Genomic DNA, 20,243 nt, shown 5'->3' with positions numbered 1-20,243 from the left:
AAATATTTTATATCCCTTGATATAAATTCTTTCAAAACTTACCTATATATAAAACTGGAAAATTTCATAACCTATATTAATTAGGCAAACTTCAAATAGTTAAATCCACCCTATCATACCATCAACAAAACACAACCCTATCTTCTATAAACAATCTTACTTTAAAACACATAATATATTAAAAAGCTAGTATTTTCTTTTAGGAAAGTGAATAATGAAAGATCAATTTAAAAAGCATCAAAAGTTCAACTTAATTACCACACAAATATTTTTATTGGCAGTATTGACATATAGAAAACTGGAGAAGTGATTTTTACAAGTCTATGAAAAAAGAATCTTTCTGAACCAGACTAGAATCTACATTTTGTTTAAAATGTTCACCTTAGTTAAATATGATGAGTAATGCCCATTTTTTCTTTGTGATGGAGACCAACTCAGAATGACAGGAAGCAGCAGAGGGAGCTAGTCCATTAGGAATATATCTAAATTTTAAAAAAGAATGTCTGAATAGAAGGAAAAATTTGGATGAAAAAACTTTTAATTGGTGAATTTCATCTTTTATTGCATATTCATTTCTCTGTTCTGTTACTGTTCAAAAGTAAAAAATAACATTAGTCAAAATGCTTGGGGGAACTTTTAATTTACTGTCTTAAAAAAAAAAAAAATTAGGGACTTCCCAGGTGGTCCAGTGGTTCAGACTCCATGTTTCCAATGCAGGGGGTGCAGGTTCCATCCCTAGTCAAGGAACTGAGATCCTACATACCAAGTGGTGTGGCCAAAACACAAACAAAAAAAATACAAAAAGCCCCAACAAAAACATCTTCTAGAATGTTACCTCCTCGCCTCAGTAAACATTTATAACTTTTAAAAATATTTGGTAATGATTAACAATCTCTTTAGTACTCAGAAATATTAGGAGATGACATTTAATCTGTAATAAAAACTAGAAATTTATTTTATAGACTTACTATTATGAACAAGTTGCTTCATCATTTGTATCTTCCAAAGGCAATTCTCTAGATCCTCGAAATAAATCTGGCTGCTGTTCAAAACCTAATGGTACTATTACTTCTAAATAAAGTTTTATAAGGACAAAGGGAAAGGGACACACAATATATAACTAACAGTTGTTTCTCTTGTCCCAAAACTAAATCCTTCTTTTCTATTTCAAAATGTCAATTTACATAATAAAATGCTGGGAAAAGCAAGCCCAAATACCAGGAAGTACTATTCTGAAACAAAAGAACTATGAAAATAGTGAATAAAGGAAACATGAACATTTATAATTGTATATACATTTATACATAAAACATGAGTTAGTATATTTCTACTATACCATAGTTAGGATGAACAAATATATACAAACATACATATGTGTCAAAACAAAATAAAATACAGTAATGCTCATTTAAATATAAACAGTACTAGAGACTACAAATAAAAATCATATTATCTCATTAGAGGCAATGTAATAAAGACCTTGTTAAAAGTACTATGCTTAGTTTTGAGCCTTGCAATTAGTATTACTTAATAATATTAGTTAAAAAGTAATATAAAGATTTGAGAGAACATTTAAAGCCGAAAAAAAAAAACACTAAAAAGTTTTAAAACAACATCTGAAGATTATGGGATTCACCACTTTGCTCTACACCTGTAACCACCACAACACTGTTAATCAACTATACTTCATATAAAATAAAATTAAAGAAAAAAATACTATAGGATTTAGGATAGGTTGGTTTAGGAGAAAGACTTAAAGGACATGAACTATTACCATGTAAAACACATAAAAAATTTTCAACAGTTGTAATTAGCACTTTTTTTTCCCCTAAAAATGGATAAATCAAAGCAAAATTAGGATGAATTGCCCAAGACCTCTGAAATGAATTCCATCTCGGTTTTAAAATTTTAAGTGATGGAACACAATCTAACAAAAACGATAAAGTGAGATACACAGTTGTCCTTAAAGAAAAGCTAAAACCCAGAGAAGTAAAACATTCCAGAGGACAAATCTTCCTACAATTAATGCTAAGGAGCTGTCTAAAATATTTTTACACTAGAATTATACTGTGTTAAACAGAGAAAAGTTATGTACTATCAGAATAACATGAAGAGTTTTTGTAAACTATATAGTGGTTGCCCTGTTTTTCATTCCAGAATTGGGGAGTATGGGGAGACAGAGAATGGCTTTAAGAAGAAGGGTGATGAAAATGTAAATTATGGAGAAAAAACCCTTGGTGACTGATATACCTACTGTATTGGCATTTGACAGAGAATTTTGTTTTAGTAAGTGATATGCTAATTATAGCTTAGAAATACTTTTTTATAAAGATGAATTTGCAGAAAAACATAATTTTACCAGTATTATGAATAGAGGAGTCAACTAAAGTGCCTATAACAAGTTAGTATTTCTTATATATTTAAGTTAGTCAAAGAAAAATACTAAAGTTTTATGAAAAGTTGAATTTAGGTATGAACTGTAAAACTGTCTGACATCTATAAAAGATAAAATCAGTTTAAAATTCAATTATAGAAAAACATTCTGGTTCCTACCCACTCTGCTCAGGGGTCTTCATAATAACCAAAAGTATTACAACAAAAGATTATAAAAACATTTAAAATACAATTTTATATAATTTTTATTTACACTTCAGAATTTAAACAACTTGCTGGGAACATCTTTTGTGAGGCAATGTGGTCTTTTTTTAAAATCTGAAACTACTTAAGTTTCAAGGCAGGCTCACTAAATTTTTTTAAGGGCAAGCAACAAATGAGTTAGCTGAAAATAGCCAACCTAACGATTATCTGTAACACAGACTTCATTATGCGAGCCTAGAGAGCCTCCCCACCTCTGTCTCTCCTGTGAAGGAGGAGGTCTTTGTGTGCTTTTGTGTGGCGGTTCCACTGAATTCATTACAATAGAGATGGACATTTGATATTCATAACGATCCAACATCTGAGCAATCTTCTTTCGAGACACACCATGTTTATTCCTCCTACCAAAAAAGAAAAGGATTTTAATTCTATTTTTTAAGAATGTATAGGATTAACCTAGTTTAGAGTAACAGAGCAGAGCAGAATAGAGTCTAAATTACATTTGGCAAATAAATACCAGAAGATACACCTCATATGTTATTTTTAAAAAAGGGCTCTCTCAGTTTTAAACAATATATTAAAAAGGCTTAAAAGACCATAAATCAGAGCAAAATGTTAACTGATTATACTGTCTTCACACAGAACTAACTACTGATTCACTGAACCACTGAGTTAATGATCCCTAACTTTTAAACAAAGTAAAAAGATAATGCAACACTGTTTTGAGAATTACAGAAGAATTGAGTGGGTTTCTAGGACTTACAAAACTCTATATAAAATATGTATAACTTGCAAAAGCTATTTTTAATACACCTCCATTTAAAAAATTTATTATCAACACCAAACTATTATTAGAGATACATTTTTACATATCTCATAAACATTGTATTGAATGAAAGAAACTAAAGACAATGACTATATACTGCATAATTCTATTTACTAATATATAAACTTTGAAAAAATTAAACTATGGTGCTAAAGTGAAGGATTTTTTTAAAAAGCAAAAAAAAAAAAAAGCTTTAAGGAATAGCAAGCAAGTAATTGTAGGGAACTGTTACTGGGAAAAGGAATTCAAAAAACTTCTAAAAGTGTTAGTAAAGCTCTCATGACACGAGTAGTAGTTAAATGAATATCTGACTTACAAGAAATTTGTTAAGCTACATATTTATATTTTATGTAATTTTCTGTGAGTTTAATTTTGACAACAATAAGTGGTTTATGAATTATTCTTGTCTCTCAAAAAAATTTTTTTAAAGAATTTAACCCTTGTACTTTTCTGTAATTTGAGTTGGACATGGCAAAACACACAGAATATATTTTACATTTATTAAGTTCTAGACTTACTAAAGCTAACTCATCTTCCTAGAAAAAAAGACATAAAAATCTGTCAAACTATACTAGATAGCAGTTAAATTGACTTTATTTTATAAAGTTATTTTATATTAAAAATCATAATAAGTTTCAACAGTCTCAAATGCAAATAAAGCCTAACCGTACAACAATTTCATTAACTCACTTATTCAACATAAGCCAAGTATCTTTAGTTTTTAAACCCTCTCTTCTTTCTACCTGAGGAGCAATAATCACACAGAGGGCAGGCAAAGAATACCAGATATTAATAATATCTATCAGTTTAACTCTTCATAAATTTGATTGGCATGCAAATTAGAAAGGGAAAGAAAGATAACCAAAGGAATAAAAATTCAAAGATACAAAAGGAATGAAAGGCAAGGAGGAAAGAAAGTAATTGAATACCATACACAGAATAACAGTTTTAAGCAGCAAGAGGGAAACACGTAGGAGAAAAAAATGGTCTTAAAAAGAGAGGTGATGGTTGCACAACTCTGTGAATATACTGAAAACCACTGAACTGTACACTTTTAATGGGTAAATTGTAAGGTATGTGAGTTAAAAGTTGTCATCAAAGATGGGGTGGATGAAGTGAAAATGAAGACAGGAAAATGATTTACAGTCAGGAAAACCAGGGTAAATGGATAAAGGTAAACACAAATGGAAGATCAGGGTTGAAACTAATACAAGACCACAATCCCTCACAAACCCTGAAATCTAAAATACTCTGAAAATTCAGTTTTCTGTTGACTCATATAGAAGCAAAGTCTAACCATGCCTATACTCATATGGCCGCATAATCAACTCAGAACTAACATTAAACCATGTAAATTTTTCTCATCTACACAGACTGATCATTTACAATCTGCTGCAGAAACACTGAGATGTTTGATTATGCCATGCTGCCCCAAACTCTGCTAGGAGTGCTAACAATTAGGTACAGGCTCTGTATTGCCTTTCTAAAAAAAAAAAAAATCTGAATTCTTTTTTTTTTTCTTCCCAACTACCCTTATTAGTTGGAGGCCAACCACTACACAACATTGCAGTGGCCCCTGCCACACACTGACATGAAAAATATATAACGCTTCACGAATTTGCGTGTCATCCTTGTGCAGGGGCCATGCTAATCTTCTCTGTATCATTCCAATTTTAATATATGTGCTGCCGAAGTGAGCACAAAATCTGAATTCTTAAACACATCGATTCCCTGGATCTTGGCTATGGGATAATGTATATGTTGCAGTAAAGATGGAAAAGGGGGAGAGAGAAAAGCATCAGGTAAAAAGGTGATGGGATCTAAAACGGGAAAGAGATGAAGTTGGAAAGGCAACGCAGAGAAGTGGCCTAGCTAAAAAGCAGAAGGGAAAGTCTTAGTTTTTCTCTCAGTTTTCTGGATCTCTACTAGCATTCAATAAACTGGGAACCAACGCAGGAAGTCACGGAAGAAAAAGTAACAAACACACTTAACAAAGAACATTTAAGGAAATTTAATACTGCAAAAAGCCTCAAACACATTGTGTTTAAGTCAATGCTCCTCTTAATAGAAAGTGAGTAGTAGTAGTAATAGTCCCTAGTCACAGGTATCAAAGATTTAACAAACAAAAGCTAGTAAAGAAATTGATCATGAAAAGGAGAAAAGAAAGAAAAAAAAAGATAAAAGAGATTAAAAAAATTTTGAGTGCCTTACTTTTCTAATTCTTCAGGATCAAATTTCCACCAAGTTTCAGGTTCATGAAACTCTACTCTGTATCCTTTTCCTATGGCCTACACAAAAGAAAGGAAGAAAACAAAAACCCAGAGAATACTTCTTAAAGTAAAAAGATGGAAGACAGATAAAAATTTCACTTAGATAATACTTGTAAATTTGCTCAACCAAGAAAGATTTACCTTTAAAATAATATGGTTTATAAAAATTTTAAGGCCACTTAACAGTCAAATTCCAATCACGATTCTCAAGTCCAGGCAAAACTAACAAGATGAACATATTGCTTAGTAAGCACCATTCTCAATTTTTAAAAAATTAAGTAAATGGACATACCTCTTTAGAGAGCAAGGACAAATGTTTTAATAGTAAACATCAAAGTTAACTGAAATTTTAGAATATGAAAAAAACTGAAAAGAATAGAAAAACTCTCTCATATCTCATATTTACCATTTCCACATATGGTTTCATTTCCCAAGCTTGTGTATTAGTGTTGTCTATTATGACTGGCGATCTCCCCTGATTGATAGCTTGCTTTGCTGAAATAAAAAATAATTTAAAAAACAAAAAACAGAACTATTAGATAAAAATATGTAAAATAAATTTTAAACATTCATTAAGAAATTTTCTACATCCCTGTACTTAAAACCAAAACTGTGCAATCTCTAGAGTCAGTGCATGGAAATCAAAGGACTCTGCTAGATTAAGTGGAATTAAGAGACGTAAATACATGTAATGGGTCTTCTTCAGACCAAATGCTGGTTTTGAAAAACTAGCTGTAAAGGACATTTTGGGGGAATTATTCTGTTGAACTTACAGCTAATGAAGACTTCAGTCTACAGCTTTCATTTACAGAAAATGTAGGAACAAGTTACATCTGAATATGGTCTGAGTATGAAAAGAGACAAACATTAAATGACATGGAAAGATGGAGACTTTTAACAGAAAATGGCAATTTACAAGATAATATGTAACTGATTTCATTTTGGGCAAAATGTAAAGAATGTGGAGAGTTACTAAGACACCAAAAGTTGTCTTCTATAGGTAAAATTACCAATAATTCCTTTGAAATAAGAGGCTGAGGTTAAAAAAAAAAAAAAAGTGTTATGGATTTATCACTGTTTATATCCTAAGCAGATAAATTCCACGGTTCAACTGACTTTGTGGACATTTCTTAGGATAATGATTTCTGAAATTGGGAGCTGAGCTACAACAGAACTTTTCAAACTATATCTCCCTATCCCTATGCCGTCGATTCCCATATGAAGTGAGAATTATTCCAGTGATTCCTGTTAATGACAGGCAAGAAAACTAAGAGCCCACTATAAAATTTATTTTATTTTATAGAGTCCCATCATTTATGAAACAGAGACTCCATTTAAGACTGTTCTCACACAAAGCAGCAGAAGAACAGTCACTTGGATGGGGAGGATCCTGTGACTCTCAGGAACCTTCCTGCAGTGGCCATAGCTGGAGGAGGGGTGGGGTCTATCCTTTGGCTCTGTCTCCATCCTGGGTATCTGCTCAAGGATCACCCTCTCGTGGTTCTGAACTCTCTGACTTTGGCCCTCAGGGGACCTCCTGACTTGGCTGTTGTCATTCCAGATTCATGTATCATGCCTCTTCCTAGAGAAACCTGAGAATTCCTCAGACTGGAAGCTTCAGATGCTCCAAGAGCAAATCAGTTAGTGCTTTGAATTTACATGTTAACAAACAGGTTATTTAGCATCACTCCAAAAGAGTAACACAAATTATCTCTAACAGGTGGGGCTATGGATGGATGGTTGTTGTTGCTTAGTGGTTAAGTCGTGTCCAACTCTTTTGAGACCCCATGGACTATACAGCCTGCCAGGCTCCTCTGTCCATGGGATTTCCCAGGCAAGAATACTGGAGTGGGTTGCCATTTCCTTCTCCCCACTATAAAGTTTAAAATGCAAATGCATTGATAGGTATTTGCATATCAATACAATGGCAAAATACAACGATATGTAAGTTTTGCTGGGATTTAGAATTCAAATCACTAAGTTTCACATAATGAAAATATTTATACAGATGTCTAAGGGACGATAGAATTTTAAAGGTTAAGTAATAATGACTAACGTGGAATGTAAATATACATTTGGGAGAAAACATCTCTAAATATTAAAAGAAAGTTACAACCTGGGTCACAAACAGGATACCAAGATGCTATCAATTCCCACTGCTTTACCCCAAAGAGTGATCAAACTTTCATTTAAAAAAAAAAAAATTAAAGTAATTCTCCTAATGTCTGATAGACATACTTACTCCTCTAAGGAGTCAAGTCTACAAAAGGAGCTTATTAACCAAATAAATCTCTGATTTGCAGGAATGGGGATATTATTCTCTTTCCATGGATAATTATCATCCAATACCACATTCCAGTACACTCCAGGAAAATAAAGATCTTAGGTAAACAATGTCTGAATACTCAAATAAAGAGAGTCATTTTCTCAAACAAATTAACCACCATACTCAAAGAAAGAGAATAACGACATCTTGGAGATATTTTAAATTTATAAGCAGTTAAAGATGAATTCTGATTCTTCTAATAAACATGAGGCAGACTGATATTCCCAGAATAATGACTGACACTTAAAAGTATTCAATAAATGTTTGTAAACTAAACGTAATGCTCACCACTTTCAAAATGTCTAGTGATTGCTAGTTATCATTACCTTGAAAGGGGTTAAAAATTACCTTGGAAAAGTCCACACTTACTATACTAATAAAACCAATGGTTTATCTAGACACCAATATGTTCAGCAAGTATAATTCACACGGCACAAACATTTTAATAAAATAGTCTAGTATTGCACAAAGAAAAAAAAATGTCTCACACAAACAAACTTTCCAGTTCACCAAAGATATACTGCCTCATTCCCCTTATCACCTACTTCTGTTCCTCTTAACTCTGGGCCAGTAACTCTAAGCATTTTTGGGAACTGCCAGTATCATCCTCATTTGACTTGGGCAGTAACACTGCAGCATTTTAAAAAATAAAAAAGAATTAATTTTTAAAATATTTTTTTCTAAAATAAATATTTGAAGAAATCCTAGAATCAATACTAGACAATAGTCTTAAAATCAAACTTATCTGACATTTAAACTTTTTATTCAAAAATATCCTCACTGAAATTCCTTACTTTGAAAACTGAGAATTAGAAAGAAAAGCATTTATGCTGTTTTTCCTGTACATACTGTACTTCAGGGTAACAATAGTTGCTAGTTCTAGGTAAGATGACATTCCTCATTACAGAAGAATTCTAGCCACTGAACACAGAAGGAATGACAGACCTAGAAAATCATTTTGCAACTTTAATGAAATAACTGATTAAGGAAACAATTCATTCTTGAATGAAACAGGGAGCAGACTGTCCCTCTGAAGCTACATCACTAAAAATGGGACAACCATTTACTTACAAAGAAAAAAAGGTTGAACCAAATAAATCCTACAAGTTAAATGACTACCACAAGGAAGCAAATAGGCTGTTCACTGTAATCGCTCTACTCCAGGTTTAAATAATGTTTCATCATCAAAGCATTCTTAATCTTTTAAAAAAGAAATTATAGTATAATATAAGCATGTACCTACACAGTTCTAGATTAATAGTTTTCAATTCTGACTGTAACATTAGAATATCTAGGAAACTTTCCAAAAAAAACCACCAATGTTTAGATCCACTCCAGACCAATTAGGGGCTTCCCCAATGGCTCAGTGGTAAAGAATCCACCTGCAATGCAGGAGCCTGGGAAGACGCAGGTTCGATCCCTGAGCTAGGAAGATCCTCTGAAGAAGGACGTGGCAACCTGCTCCAGCATTCTTGCCTGGAGAATCCCACGGACAGAGGAGCCTGCCAGTCCACAGGGTTGTAAAGAATTGGACATGACTGAAGTGAATGAGCATGCAAGCACATCAGACTAACTAAACCAGAATCTCTGAGGCTAGCACTTGGGCATGAGTTTAAAAAAAAAAAAAAATCGCCAAGTGATTCAAATGTGCAGCCAAGGTTAATAACTACTATTCCAAAATTAAAACAAATTGATCCATGTGCCTCTAAAAAGTGTATAAGTAATTTTTTTGTATCAGTGGAAAAAACATTTAATATTCATGGACATTAAGCCTTAGAAAATATTGTCATTACTCGAGGAAATAACTTTTGGTAACACATAACAAAAATACCAGTTTTCTGAATTTGTTCATGAGGTAGTATCAGAGGTTTTCTGAATTTGTTCATGAGGTATAAAGCAGTATACCAAAACATCCTATACCTCTATTGTACTGGTTTATGTACACTATCTACAGTTTAAAAAATATTCTAAATACATTCTCTGATTTTCACAACCTCAATCAGGTAGAGTAAGTATAATTATCACTGCTTCTAAGAGATGAAAAACTGGGTCTCAAAGCTCTTTCGATGGCTTGTCAAAGGCATCCAGCTGGTAAAAAGTTAAAAAAAAAAAAGAAAAAAAAGTCAAGAATAAAAATTCAGGTTTGTGACTCCTAGTCAAATATTCTATCCCAGAAGACTTGGCCCAAAACAAACCTCTGTTCTGGTTCCAGTCATGGGCATCACCAAGTTGATTAACATTATACCTGTACCCATCTTGATGGTGAAAATAGTCATCAGTGCTGAACACAATGCCATCACGACTCTGACCAAGCAGAATTCTGTTAATAAAAGAAATCATAAAGGTGCCATTTATAAAATCTATAACCATCAGAAATAAGCCACATAGGAAAGATTATTAAATGAATATCTGGTACGTATTTGTAAATATACTGCAGGCAGAACAGCACAGGAGTTGAACCTTAAAAAGCTTTCAGATTTCAAATATCACTTCATACTTAAATCTACATAATAATAGCCATTAAGTGACTTCTATATTGCAACTTTTAAAAACACTCTTCAATTTCAAAATGATGTCAACTTTCCATGCTTTAACTTTAGTGAATTTGTATTTGGTTGTCTAAAATTGCCTAAATTTAACATAATAGATTACCTAAGACAAGCAAGCTTAAGGAAGCAATTCATCTGGGGAAAACTACATTTGACTCAAACTAGTTTTGATAGCTTTGATACACTATTTCTATAAAGCACAAACATGCATGACCTGAAAGTGGGACTTGAGGTTTAAGGCTGTGAAACAGTCTATGATCCTCCAGAGTATAATCATGTTTTTAATTTTTAAGAGATTAAATTACTAACTGAAATTAACTACTAAATACTAAACAAAGAACACATCCTCAGAACAAGTCAGTGGTAATCAAGGTCTGTCCTCACGATTTACCACCTTTAACTTCTAAGCACAGAGAGACTGACAAGTGTTCAGCGTAAGAGAATTCCCATAACCAGCGACTCATCAAACAGATTGGAGATGTGCTGAGAAAAAGGAAAAGACAGTAGGAACAATTTGAAGGCAACAATAACAAAAAATCCACCTGCAATGCAGGAGACCCTGGTTCGATTCCTGGGTCGTGAAGATCACCTGGAGAAGGGATAGGCTACCCACTCCAGTATTCTGGCCTGGATTCCATGGACTGTATAGACCATGGAGTCGCAAAGAGTCAGACACAACTGAGGTGACTTTCACTTTATCTCCCCTCCTTCAATCATTAGGCAGTTGGATTATCATTTTACTGGGCTTCCAATGGCACTAGTGGTAAAGAGGCTGCCTGCCAATGCAGGAGACAAGAGATGTGGGTTCCATCCCTGAGTCAGGAAGATCCTCTGGAGGAGGGCAGGGCAACCCACTCCAGTAGTCATGCCTGGAGAATCCCATGGACAGAGGAGCCTGGCAGGTTACAGTTCATGGAGTGGACTGAAGCAACTGAGCATATGTAATTCTATAATCTCTTTTTGAGAAGGGGAAGGGAGTAGAAGGTGGTGGGAAGGATGATATTGCCCTGGGATGATTCAAGAATATTTCCTAATAAAAGTAACAAAGAATTTCAACTATTAAAATAACAAACATCTCTCCTTTCCTCAGATAATAAAACTGCATATATTTTATATAAAAATAAAACCATATATAAATGTAAAAAATGTACTGTATACTTCCACTTATAGAATTCTGATTCAAATTACTTTAAACAAACAAAAGTAAATGTTTATCATGTTGAAGTTGGCAGAAACCAACACAATTCTGTAAAGCAATTATCCTTCAATTAAAAAGTAAATCTTAAAAAAAAGTAAATGGTTTAAATTAATTGTTTGAGGATAAAGCTGGATTTCTCTTTTAAGTGGCCATGATTTTCCCAAAATATACCATCTAACACATTTGGCATCCTATTTGTTTATAAGTGATTAAAAAAATGCCACAATATTAAAAAAAAAAATGCCACAATATTAGCATTCCAAACCAAAGCTCAATTGTCTAAAAAAATTTTTATCATAATCAACTAGATGATACCTAGTTATGTTTAAAAGTACCAGAAACCTGATACTATCTTTCCTAGATAACATATATGTTTCTTTTTTTCCCCCCTCTGTTCTACTACTTTACTAGCAGGTGATCGTCTAGATTTAATAATGCCATACTACAAGAGTACAGGATCTTCTGTACCCAAGAAATGCTTAACCTCTTCAAAAAAGAAAAAAAAGTGGTGAGGGAAGGGATAGTAAATCAATTTATATCATAAAATCATGTCAACATCAAACACGAACAAATCTCAATGAAGAGTATCTTAGTTGTATAAATCATAACCACAGCAAATAATTTTAGCTTGAAGAGACTTTTTCCTCCCAGTCTGCTCATGCATCGTTTCAAAATTTCCTGAATTATCTCAAAAATACCTTTATTAATCTAGATATATCTAATGTCACATCAACCATCTAAACAAAAGCAAATTATTTAAGACTATCAGTATTTTCAAAATTCTTAGTCAGATTCTATTAGAACCCTCCCAAGTTATGACAGGTACTAAAATGGATTCTCAGAAAATTTAGACCTTTGAGAAATCAAGTATACAATAAAAATTTCAGATGTGGTCCCACTAGCCACTTGACTCGTATTTTGCAAAACAGCTATCTTTTTGAGGACCTAGCATGTGCCAAGCATTTTATATACATACCTCTATGATTCCATTTAATCCTCACAACAACCTTGCCAATGTGGTATTAAACAAATTCAGAAATGAAAATAATTTCAGAACTCAGACAACCAAAATCACATAAACAATGGTGGAAGAGCCAAAACCAATAGCTCACAACATCCCCACCTCCTGGTGTCCACACCCTTGGATAATCCCCTCAACTGATGAGACAGCCTACAGGTAGCAAGGAACTGAGGCCTTCAATCCAGTAGCTCACAAGGAAATAAGTCTTGCCAACAATTCTGAGAGATATTCCATGCAGGTCTTCCCCAAGACAAGCCTTCAGACCAAAACACAGCCCAAGGCAACATGGTGATCATAGCATCATTAGAGACCTTGAACCAAAGGCATCCAGATTCCTGTCCTTCAGAAACTGTGAGACAATAAATGTTTACTGCTTTAACAAGTCAGCTTCAGGGAACTTTGTAACTCAACCATAGATTAAAAATTTACTCTGTACTTACAATCTTTCACTTGAGTAACAACAAGTGAATTGTATTCTTTAAATGTCATTTTGAGAGTCCTACTTCCCAAAATGGTCTACTATATATAGAGTCATTGTAATTTTCCTGCTTAATTTTTTTTTTTACTTTCTAAGAACCATATGTTTTCTATAACACATCATATATGTTTAAAAATAGAAGTGATTTTTTAAAAAAAACTGAGTAAAACTGATATTGCATGAATTCTTTACCTCCTTATGTACTGAGTGGCCTTGCATACCCTCTGGCCAAAGACTACTGGAACACTTCATTCTCCAAACACTTCTTGAAAGAAGAAAATTACCCTACATAAGAAAAAGTCAACCTTTCCTCTGGAGTTTAAACTGAAGGCTCTTCCAACAGAAGAAAGGAAAAAAAAAAAAAATCTCTTCCTCTCTTCAAACTGTTGTGTTCTATGGCTGCTGTAACAAATTATCACAAACTTGTCGGCTAAAACAACACAGGTTTATTATCCTACTGTTCTGAAGGTCAGAAGTCTGAAATCAGTTTCATTAGGTTAAAATCAAGTTGTGGTCAGACTGCTGCTGCTAAATCGCGTCAGTCGTGTCCGACTGTGCGACCCCATAGACGGCAGCCCAACAGGCTCCCCCGTCCCTGGGATTCTCCAGGCAAGAACACTGGAGTGGGCTGCCATTTCCTTCTCCAATGCATGAAAATGAAAAATGAAAGTGAAGTCGCTCAGTCGTGTCCGACCCTTCGAGACCCCATGGACTGTAGCCTACCAGGCTCCTCTGTCCATGGGATTTTCCAGGCAAGAATACTGGAGTGGGTCGCCAGTGGTCAGACTAGCATTCCTCTAAAAGCAACCTACATATCCATCTTGACTCATGGTCCCTTCATCATCAAAGCCAGCAGAGTAGGACTTCCTCTTTCTGACAAGCGCTTCAACTATCTTTTATTCCTGATCAACTCCAGACATTTTGCTAATATGATGAAATTACTGCTTCTGATAATACTCTCACTGGTGAAATCTATAGCATATAAGAAATGTGGATTTGCTGAAGTATTTTTGATTTATGCCTCCTCCTTGCAAGAACACAGTATAGGAATCTAGCAAAATCTTTAGCCTACACCCCTAAGAATGATACCCAAAACTTGATCCCTAAATGGTCCTGAGACCAACCATGGAATCTAAGGATTCAGTCTGACTGACTGCCAACTACAACAGCAACAAAATTCTACCTCTAGAATATTGTTGAATTCTGCCTCAAATGAACCTTTCATCAAAAAGCCGTCAGTTAAAAAAAAAAAAAAAAGCCGTCAGTTTACCTAAAAGGACAAAGAGCTGGCACCTTGTCATACCTACAGAAGTTGTGTGAACTGTTTTCAAAGGTTCATTTGTAAATATTTAAAGTCTGTACTGGTATTCAAATTTAACGTAAGACTGGTTTCATCAAAATCTGTTCATGAAGTTGTGGTAAACACCAAGCTTCTGCCACTTGTAACCAAGTTGGCTTAACAAAAAGATAATGCTGTCTTGAGGGTTAAGATGAGAAACCAAAACATCAAAAGTAGAGGCAATTAAGAGAACCTCTAAATAAGTAAAATCCTGAGAAAAATGAAAGGACACATATCATGTCTCCTGCAGTGGAGGGCAGGGTACTAGTTCAAGCGCACAAGGATATGAAGATAAAGAGGTAGCTAAGGACTAAAGGAAGAAAGGGACTTGACTACTATCTCAAAAGAATTTGAAATTTATCTAACCCACTATAACTCATTACCACATATCAATACTAAACAATGTTATATTTTAATTTAGTGCCCCAAATCAGTTCAACTCTGATCCTCCAAATATTTGTTCCTTTTTTCAAAGCTCATTTGAAAAGCTAAATCCTACATGAAACCATTCCCCACTAGAGAATATGTGGCTTCATATCCAATCCCAAACAACCATTCCTACTTCATTCAAAAAAGTGCTGACCTAGAGATACTTCTGTTGCTTTAACCAAGCTATTCAAAGCCAGGAGTCAGGTATAGAGCAACCCATGTGATAGATATTAAAGTGAAGGATTAGGTAAGAGACACACTCTCATTTACATACCCATTTTGATCTCTTACCAGTTTTTATAACTTCTCCCAAGTCCTTTAACCTGAACTCATTTTTTATTAGCCTCTGCTGCTTCTAAAAAGTGAAAAGACTAATTCATCTCCCAAGATGGTTATATATGGAAGTACTCTATAACCTAAAAACAGTAACATAAATGGTAGTTGTGACTATAACTTCCACTCTTATTACACCTAATTTCTCAAATAAAGAAATATACATGGGGTCGCAGAGTCAGACATGACTTAGCGACTGAACAACAACATATTAAATATAATCACCTCTCATCTCCCACTACAATTACGTCTCCTTCAACTTTTACTGAATTGCCACTACACTTGACTCACTTTCAGTTTCAACACACTCCAATATGCTGTTCTGAACCTAACCCTTCTTTTTCACATTCTATACCAGAGGCCCTCACCAGAAGATGCCTTCATCCAATTTCCAACCATCCCTTTTCTGATATTCCAAATCTAGAAGAACGCCCATGTTTTTAAGACTTCATTCTTAATTTCTATCCTTTCTAAAGAAGGGTTGAAATATCATTGTCTGTACAAAATTTTCACTAAAAAGGAATAAAAATGCAGGCTTAAAATTCATTCACAAAATCACAGTTTACAATTTAGCTTGAAATGTCTATATAACTTAAATCTTTCTCTAATTTCTTGCTTCTGAAGAAATACTGTTTGTTTAGACTGTCTTGCAAATAAATATAAACCATTTACAAAACAGTTCCTTGGACTTGTTTATCATCACCCAAAGATATCAAATAAACTCTTTTCCCTCTTATCTAGCATAAACCTTAAATCATCCTATATAAACTACAAAGACTCTGTATTGTTTTTCACAGCTGCACAAACGTGTTTGACTGCATCAATACTTTAAAAATGTAAACAAAGACAGGAATTTGAAACATTTCACCACACAATAAAACATCATCAGTTCTAACTCCACTAATTCAGATATTGCTCACTTCAAGCTCTTAAAAGAAACCACAAAAAGGTTCCCTCCATCAACAATGGTACGAACACAACAGTTCTTAAAACAAGCTCAAAATTCCTTTCCTTGGGTTATCTCATTGGCTTCTCATAATAATTCCAGAAAAATAAGTATTATTAACGGTGAAACCTGTCCAAGGTCACAAACTGAAATAACTGAGTCAAAGCTCAAGTTTTCTACCCATGAATCCAACTCTTCTTGAATAGCTGACTTGAAGGGCAGCACAGTTCTCAAATAGCATCTGCTTTCATCACAGCCATTATTTCACATGGTGAATCTATTTTTAAAGTCCTTAACAGTATCTTAATATAATTCCTCTATCAGAAAACATCTTTTTAAATATTTACCATCATATGCCATTCTCAAGTACAACAAATTAAAGATTTTTTTACAAGACACATAACAGCATTTGCCACTGATTACAACATCATGATCTTTAAGCAATAGATTATCAAGTATTCACTTGGTAATCTTTACTTACCGAGACAATGTTGTTTTCCCAGAACCAGGCAAACCTCTTAAAAGAATGAGTAACTTCTGCAATTTATGTAACTTTTCCTCTTGAAACTGCTGGTTTATAAACCTGTCTGTTCCATTACACTCGTCCACAGAAGGATCTTTCCAGTATCCTTCACTGGTTTCACAGAAACCATTACTTGCATACCCATCTTGCACATTATAGTCATTTCTAGAGGGATGATCACCACTGGTAATATCACTGCAGTCAGTATATTCATTGTTCTCATTAAAAGTCAAACAATCCCAGTTAGCATGACAACTATTTATAAAATATCCATTCTGCATCTCAAAGTCATCCTGGGCATGGAAAATATTTGATGGTGGATCTGGTGGAACACTCAATCTTTGAATATTTAAGTGATAGTTAAAACTGGGAAGATGAGGGTCTTGTGGTACTACAAAAGAATGCATTGTTTGCCACTCAGGCCTGAAGGAAGTAAATGAATTGTCATAAAATGTAGGTATTACTTGTCCATTACAAGGATATTTACCTGGCTCATTCACCATGCACTGTTGATTACCACAATGTGGTTGAAGGCCATTACTAAGATATTTTTTCTTTTCTTCTTCAGATTTTAACCGATCATTATCATGGCTCTGATAATATGGAACGAGTTGTTTCTCAGAGGGTTCTGGTTCCTTACAACTGCTTTCTGAATCATCTTTTTCATTTTCAAGCTCTTCAATTTCTTTGTAAAACTGGAACAATTCATTGTCAATCTCTGATTTTTTGGAGTTAAATTTCTGTTTCTTTTGTTCTCTTTTGCCATCTCTACCATTGATAGTGTCTGCTTGATTCCTCCTGTCATTACATTTTTTTTTCTCAGGGGGTTTGTAAATGGGTCCTATAAATGCTTTACTTGTGCTATATATCTCATCATCTGTGGATACCAATGGAGGATGCATATCCTGTACAACTTGCAAATCAACAGACTCAATAACATCTGGTCTGTCACTAGGCATCCCATCATGCACAGGTTTCAGCAAATCTGTAGTTTGGGTTTTGTCCTCCTGAGGATAACTATGTCCTCTAACATTAGTGATGATTACAGGGGTCCAATCACTTCCAGTTTTCTCTTGCTTTCTGTGAAAATTACCACTACCATGATGGGGGAAAACATATGCCTCTTCATTAGACTTCAATTTCTTGGAGCATGGTTCACTTATTAGTTCTTCCTCATGTCCTATGGATTTAGCTTCAATTTCACCATACGGCATCTGAGGAGCAAATCACACAACTAATAACTAATACTTTAAACATCTAAACAAAAGTTTCCTCAGAAACAATAGAAAAAAACAATTTGATATAAGCATTTAAAAAGCATTTTCACAAAACACAAAAATTTCAAAGTTGTAATTTTATAACCATGTACTACTGTTATGACACTGTGATTTAAAGCAGGAGTTTCACTGAAAGTAAATAAACATCCTTTTTTAAAGAAAGCTATATCTCCTATTTAACTAACGTATTCCTGAATTCAGAGAACCTAAGCAAAAATTTAAGCAAGCTTGGAAAGCTCAATCAGTAATACACATTTTGATGACACAGATATACAATCGTGTACTAAAAGGGAGAGTAAGTGTGCCACCCAAAATGACACATATCCAAACTGGCTGTGATAAACTGTATCATAAATGTCTTCCTGTTTAAAACCACTAGGTCCTTAGCAAACCTCAGACAACCACAAGTGTTAGCAATCAAACGTCATATTAACTGAAATGTCAGTCTTTATAGGCCCTGTTCCTGCGAGGAGACTAAAAGTGTCTCCAAATGTGTGTATTACATTAATTTTAAAGAAAAGAACAGTAACTTAAGTTGTACTGAGAATGACATAAATATGTGATGTTTAGAAATCTGGCAACTCCCCAAATCAAAGCCTTCATCTTTTCCAGATAGTTCGTCCATCTCGTAGATAAATAAACTCCGCTTCCCTTGAAAATTTTTGGGGACCCTCAACAGTACAATTCAAACGCCTGTTTTGGTCAATACTTCATTCCGCCCGCTCTCTGGTCTTCCTCTCTCTAATTCGAGGAAAGAGCAAAAACACGAATAAGACAGGAAGGCCCCAGGGTGACTGAAAGAAAATACACCTTAAGAAAACTTCAACCTCCCAGAAACAGGCCCCTCCTAGGCCGCTTCTCAGCTTCTCATTTCCTCATTGTAAACAGCAGAAAAGTCCCAGGGAAGAGAAAGGAGAGAGAGGCCTATACACAACCTGAACCCTAAGGCCTCCTGACCTCCAAACAGGGCAGCCCGGGCAAAAGCGCTTCACCCAATTTCTCTGTCCCAAAGGAGACACGTTCAGGTTCTGTCTAGGAATTCCAAGGAGCTCCGAGACCCAAAGGTTCACTCCCGGCTTCTGTTTACGGCTAACCTAAAGGGTTCAGTCAAGCGCCGGCGAGAAGCCAAGCCACTGAAGGAAGAAGAAAGAAACTGAAAAACGTCCCCACCACAAGCCCACCTCGCTTAAAATGGTCTGTTTACTCACCTTATACCACAGTTCTGCATTGACCTCAAAATGTAGGTGAAAGAAGCCCGGAGACCTTCCCCAAACAGAGACCGGGTGGGACTGAACGCCCGGCCCTCAGGAGCCGAGAAACAAGCCTCCACTCCGTACGCAAGATGGCGACCACCTCACAGTTACCCCGGCAGGAATTATGAATTCACGCCAAGGCATTGTGGGAAACGAAGTCCGGAATTCACACCCAGCCTGGAAATCTCAATGTCTCCCAGAATGCATTGCTTCACATACGCGCTGAGGACTACAAGAGAAGGCCGGAAGTAGTTCTTAAGTTGGAGGCGGGAAGTTGTTTAGAAATACCAACTTCGGCTAAAACAGGCATTGACCTGGTTAACCCCTAAATGAAAAGATACTCTGAGTGCCTGACACCCCAAACAGATACATAAGCTGTTCTGAGTACATGCATTAAGGTTTTTAGGGATACACAAAAACTTTTCAAAGGGGTCTTAACATTTCACCTCGCCAACTAGGCTTACTAATGTTTCTACGAAAACTGATTAGGTTTATGTTTTTCTGTCCGAGAATCACTGCAGCAGAGCCTTGATAACAGATAAAAGTACTTGTGATAAAATAACTTAAAATGTCATAGTTGTATTTTGTTTTGGGAACTAAAGACCATTTTCTGAGCCTTCTCGTTAAAACAGTCAACTTGTGGAAAGCGCTTAGAACAGCGCTTGGTAAAAATAAGTGCTATATAAGTGTTTGTTAAATTAGAAATAACCACAAATCGAACAACTGGCAGTCCTCTGCTCAAGGTCCCTTCTCTCTTCCCACCGTCTCCCCACTCTCTCTAGACCCACTCACTCGTTCACCTGCAGGGAAACTGCTAATCTCTTCACACGTATTTAAATACGTATGTAAGTAAACCCGTTGCGATAGCGTTTTAATTTAT

The 20,243-nt window shown here is 34.9% G+C and overlaps 1 protein-coding gene and 1 non-coding gene across 11 annotated transcripts in view; both read right to left on the bottom strand.

The window, feature by feature from the left end:
• N4BP2L2 (NEDD4 binding protein 2 like 2) overlaps positions 1 to 19,466 on the bottom strand; it is an 81,712-nt gene extending 62,246 nt beyond the window's left edge. For 2 of the 10 annotated variants that reach the window (XR_009691367.1, XR_009691368.1), the window contains exons 1-6: positions 19,319 to 19,466; positions 16,792 to 18,047; positions 10,213 to 10,337; positions 6,098 to 6,186; positions 5,633 to 5,709; positions 2,850 to 2,996 (exon numbers count right to left, since the gene is read on the bottom strand). Coding sequence is in view for 7 of the 10 variants with exons in the window: in XM_061133669.1 (XP_060989652.1) it covers positions 2,795 to 2,996; positions 5,633 to 5,709; positions 6,098 to 6,186; positions 10,213 to 10,337; positions 16,792 to 18,047 (1,749 nt within the window). In the remaining 3 variants the exon portion in view is untranslated. Of the gene's footprint in view, positions 1 to 250; positions 2,997 to 5,632; positions 5,710 to 6,097; positions 6,187 to 6,464; positions 6,536 to 10,212; positions 10,338 to 16,791; positions 18,048 to 19,318 lie in introns of those variants that run through there. The other 8 variants (XM_061133664.1, XM_061133669.1, XM_061133666.1 and 5 more) reach the window with 8 other exon arrangements.
• LOC133049780 (U6 spliceosomal RNA) lies at positions 5,016 to 5,122 on the bottom strand. Its single transcript, XR_009691461.1, has one exon. It is a non-coding gene; the product is annotated as a U6 spliceosomal RNA (small nuclear RNA).
• Positions 19,467 to 20,243: the final 777 nt, after the last annotated feature.

Source organism: Dama dama, chromosome 30, assembly GCF_033118175.1.
Source record: "Dama dama isolate Ldn47 chromosome 30, ASM3311817v1, whole genome shotgun sequence".
Taxonomy (NCBI): Eukaryota; Metazoa; Chordata; class Mammalia; order Artiodactyla; family Cervidae; genus Dama; species Dama dama.
This window is presented reverse-complemented; position numbering and strand designations above follow the sequence as displayed.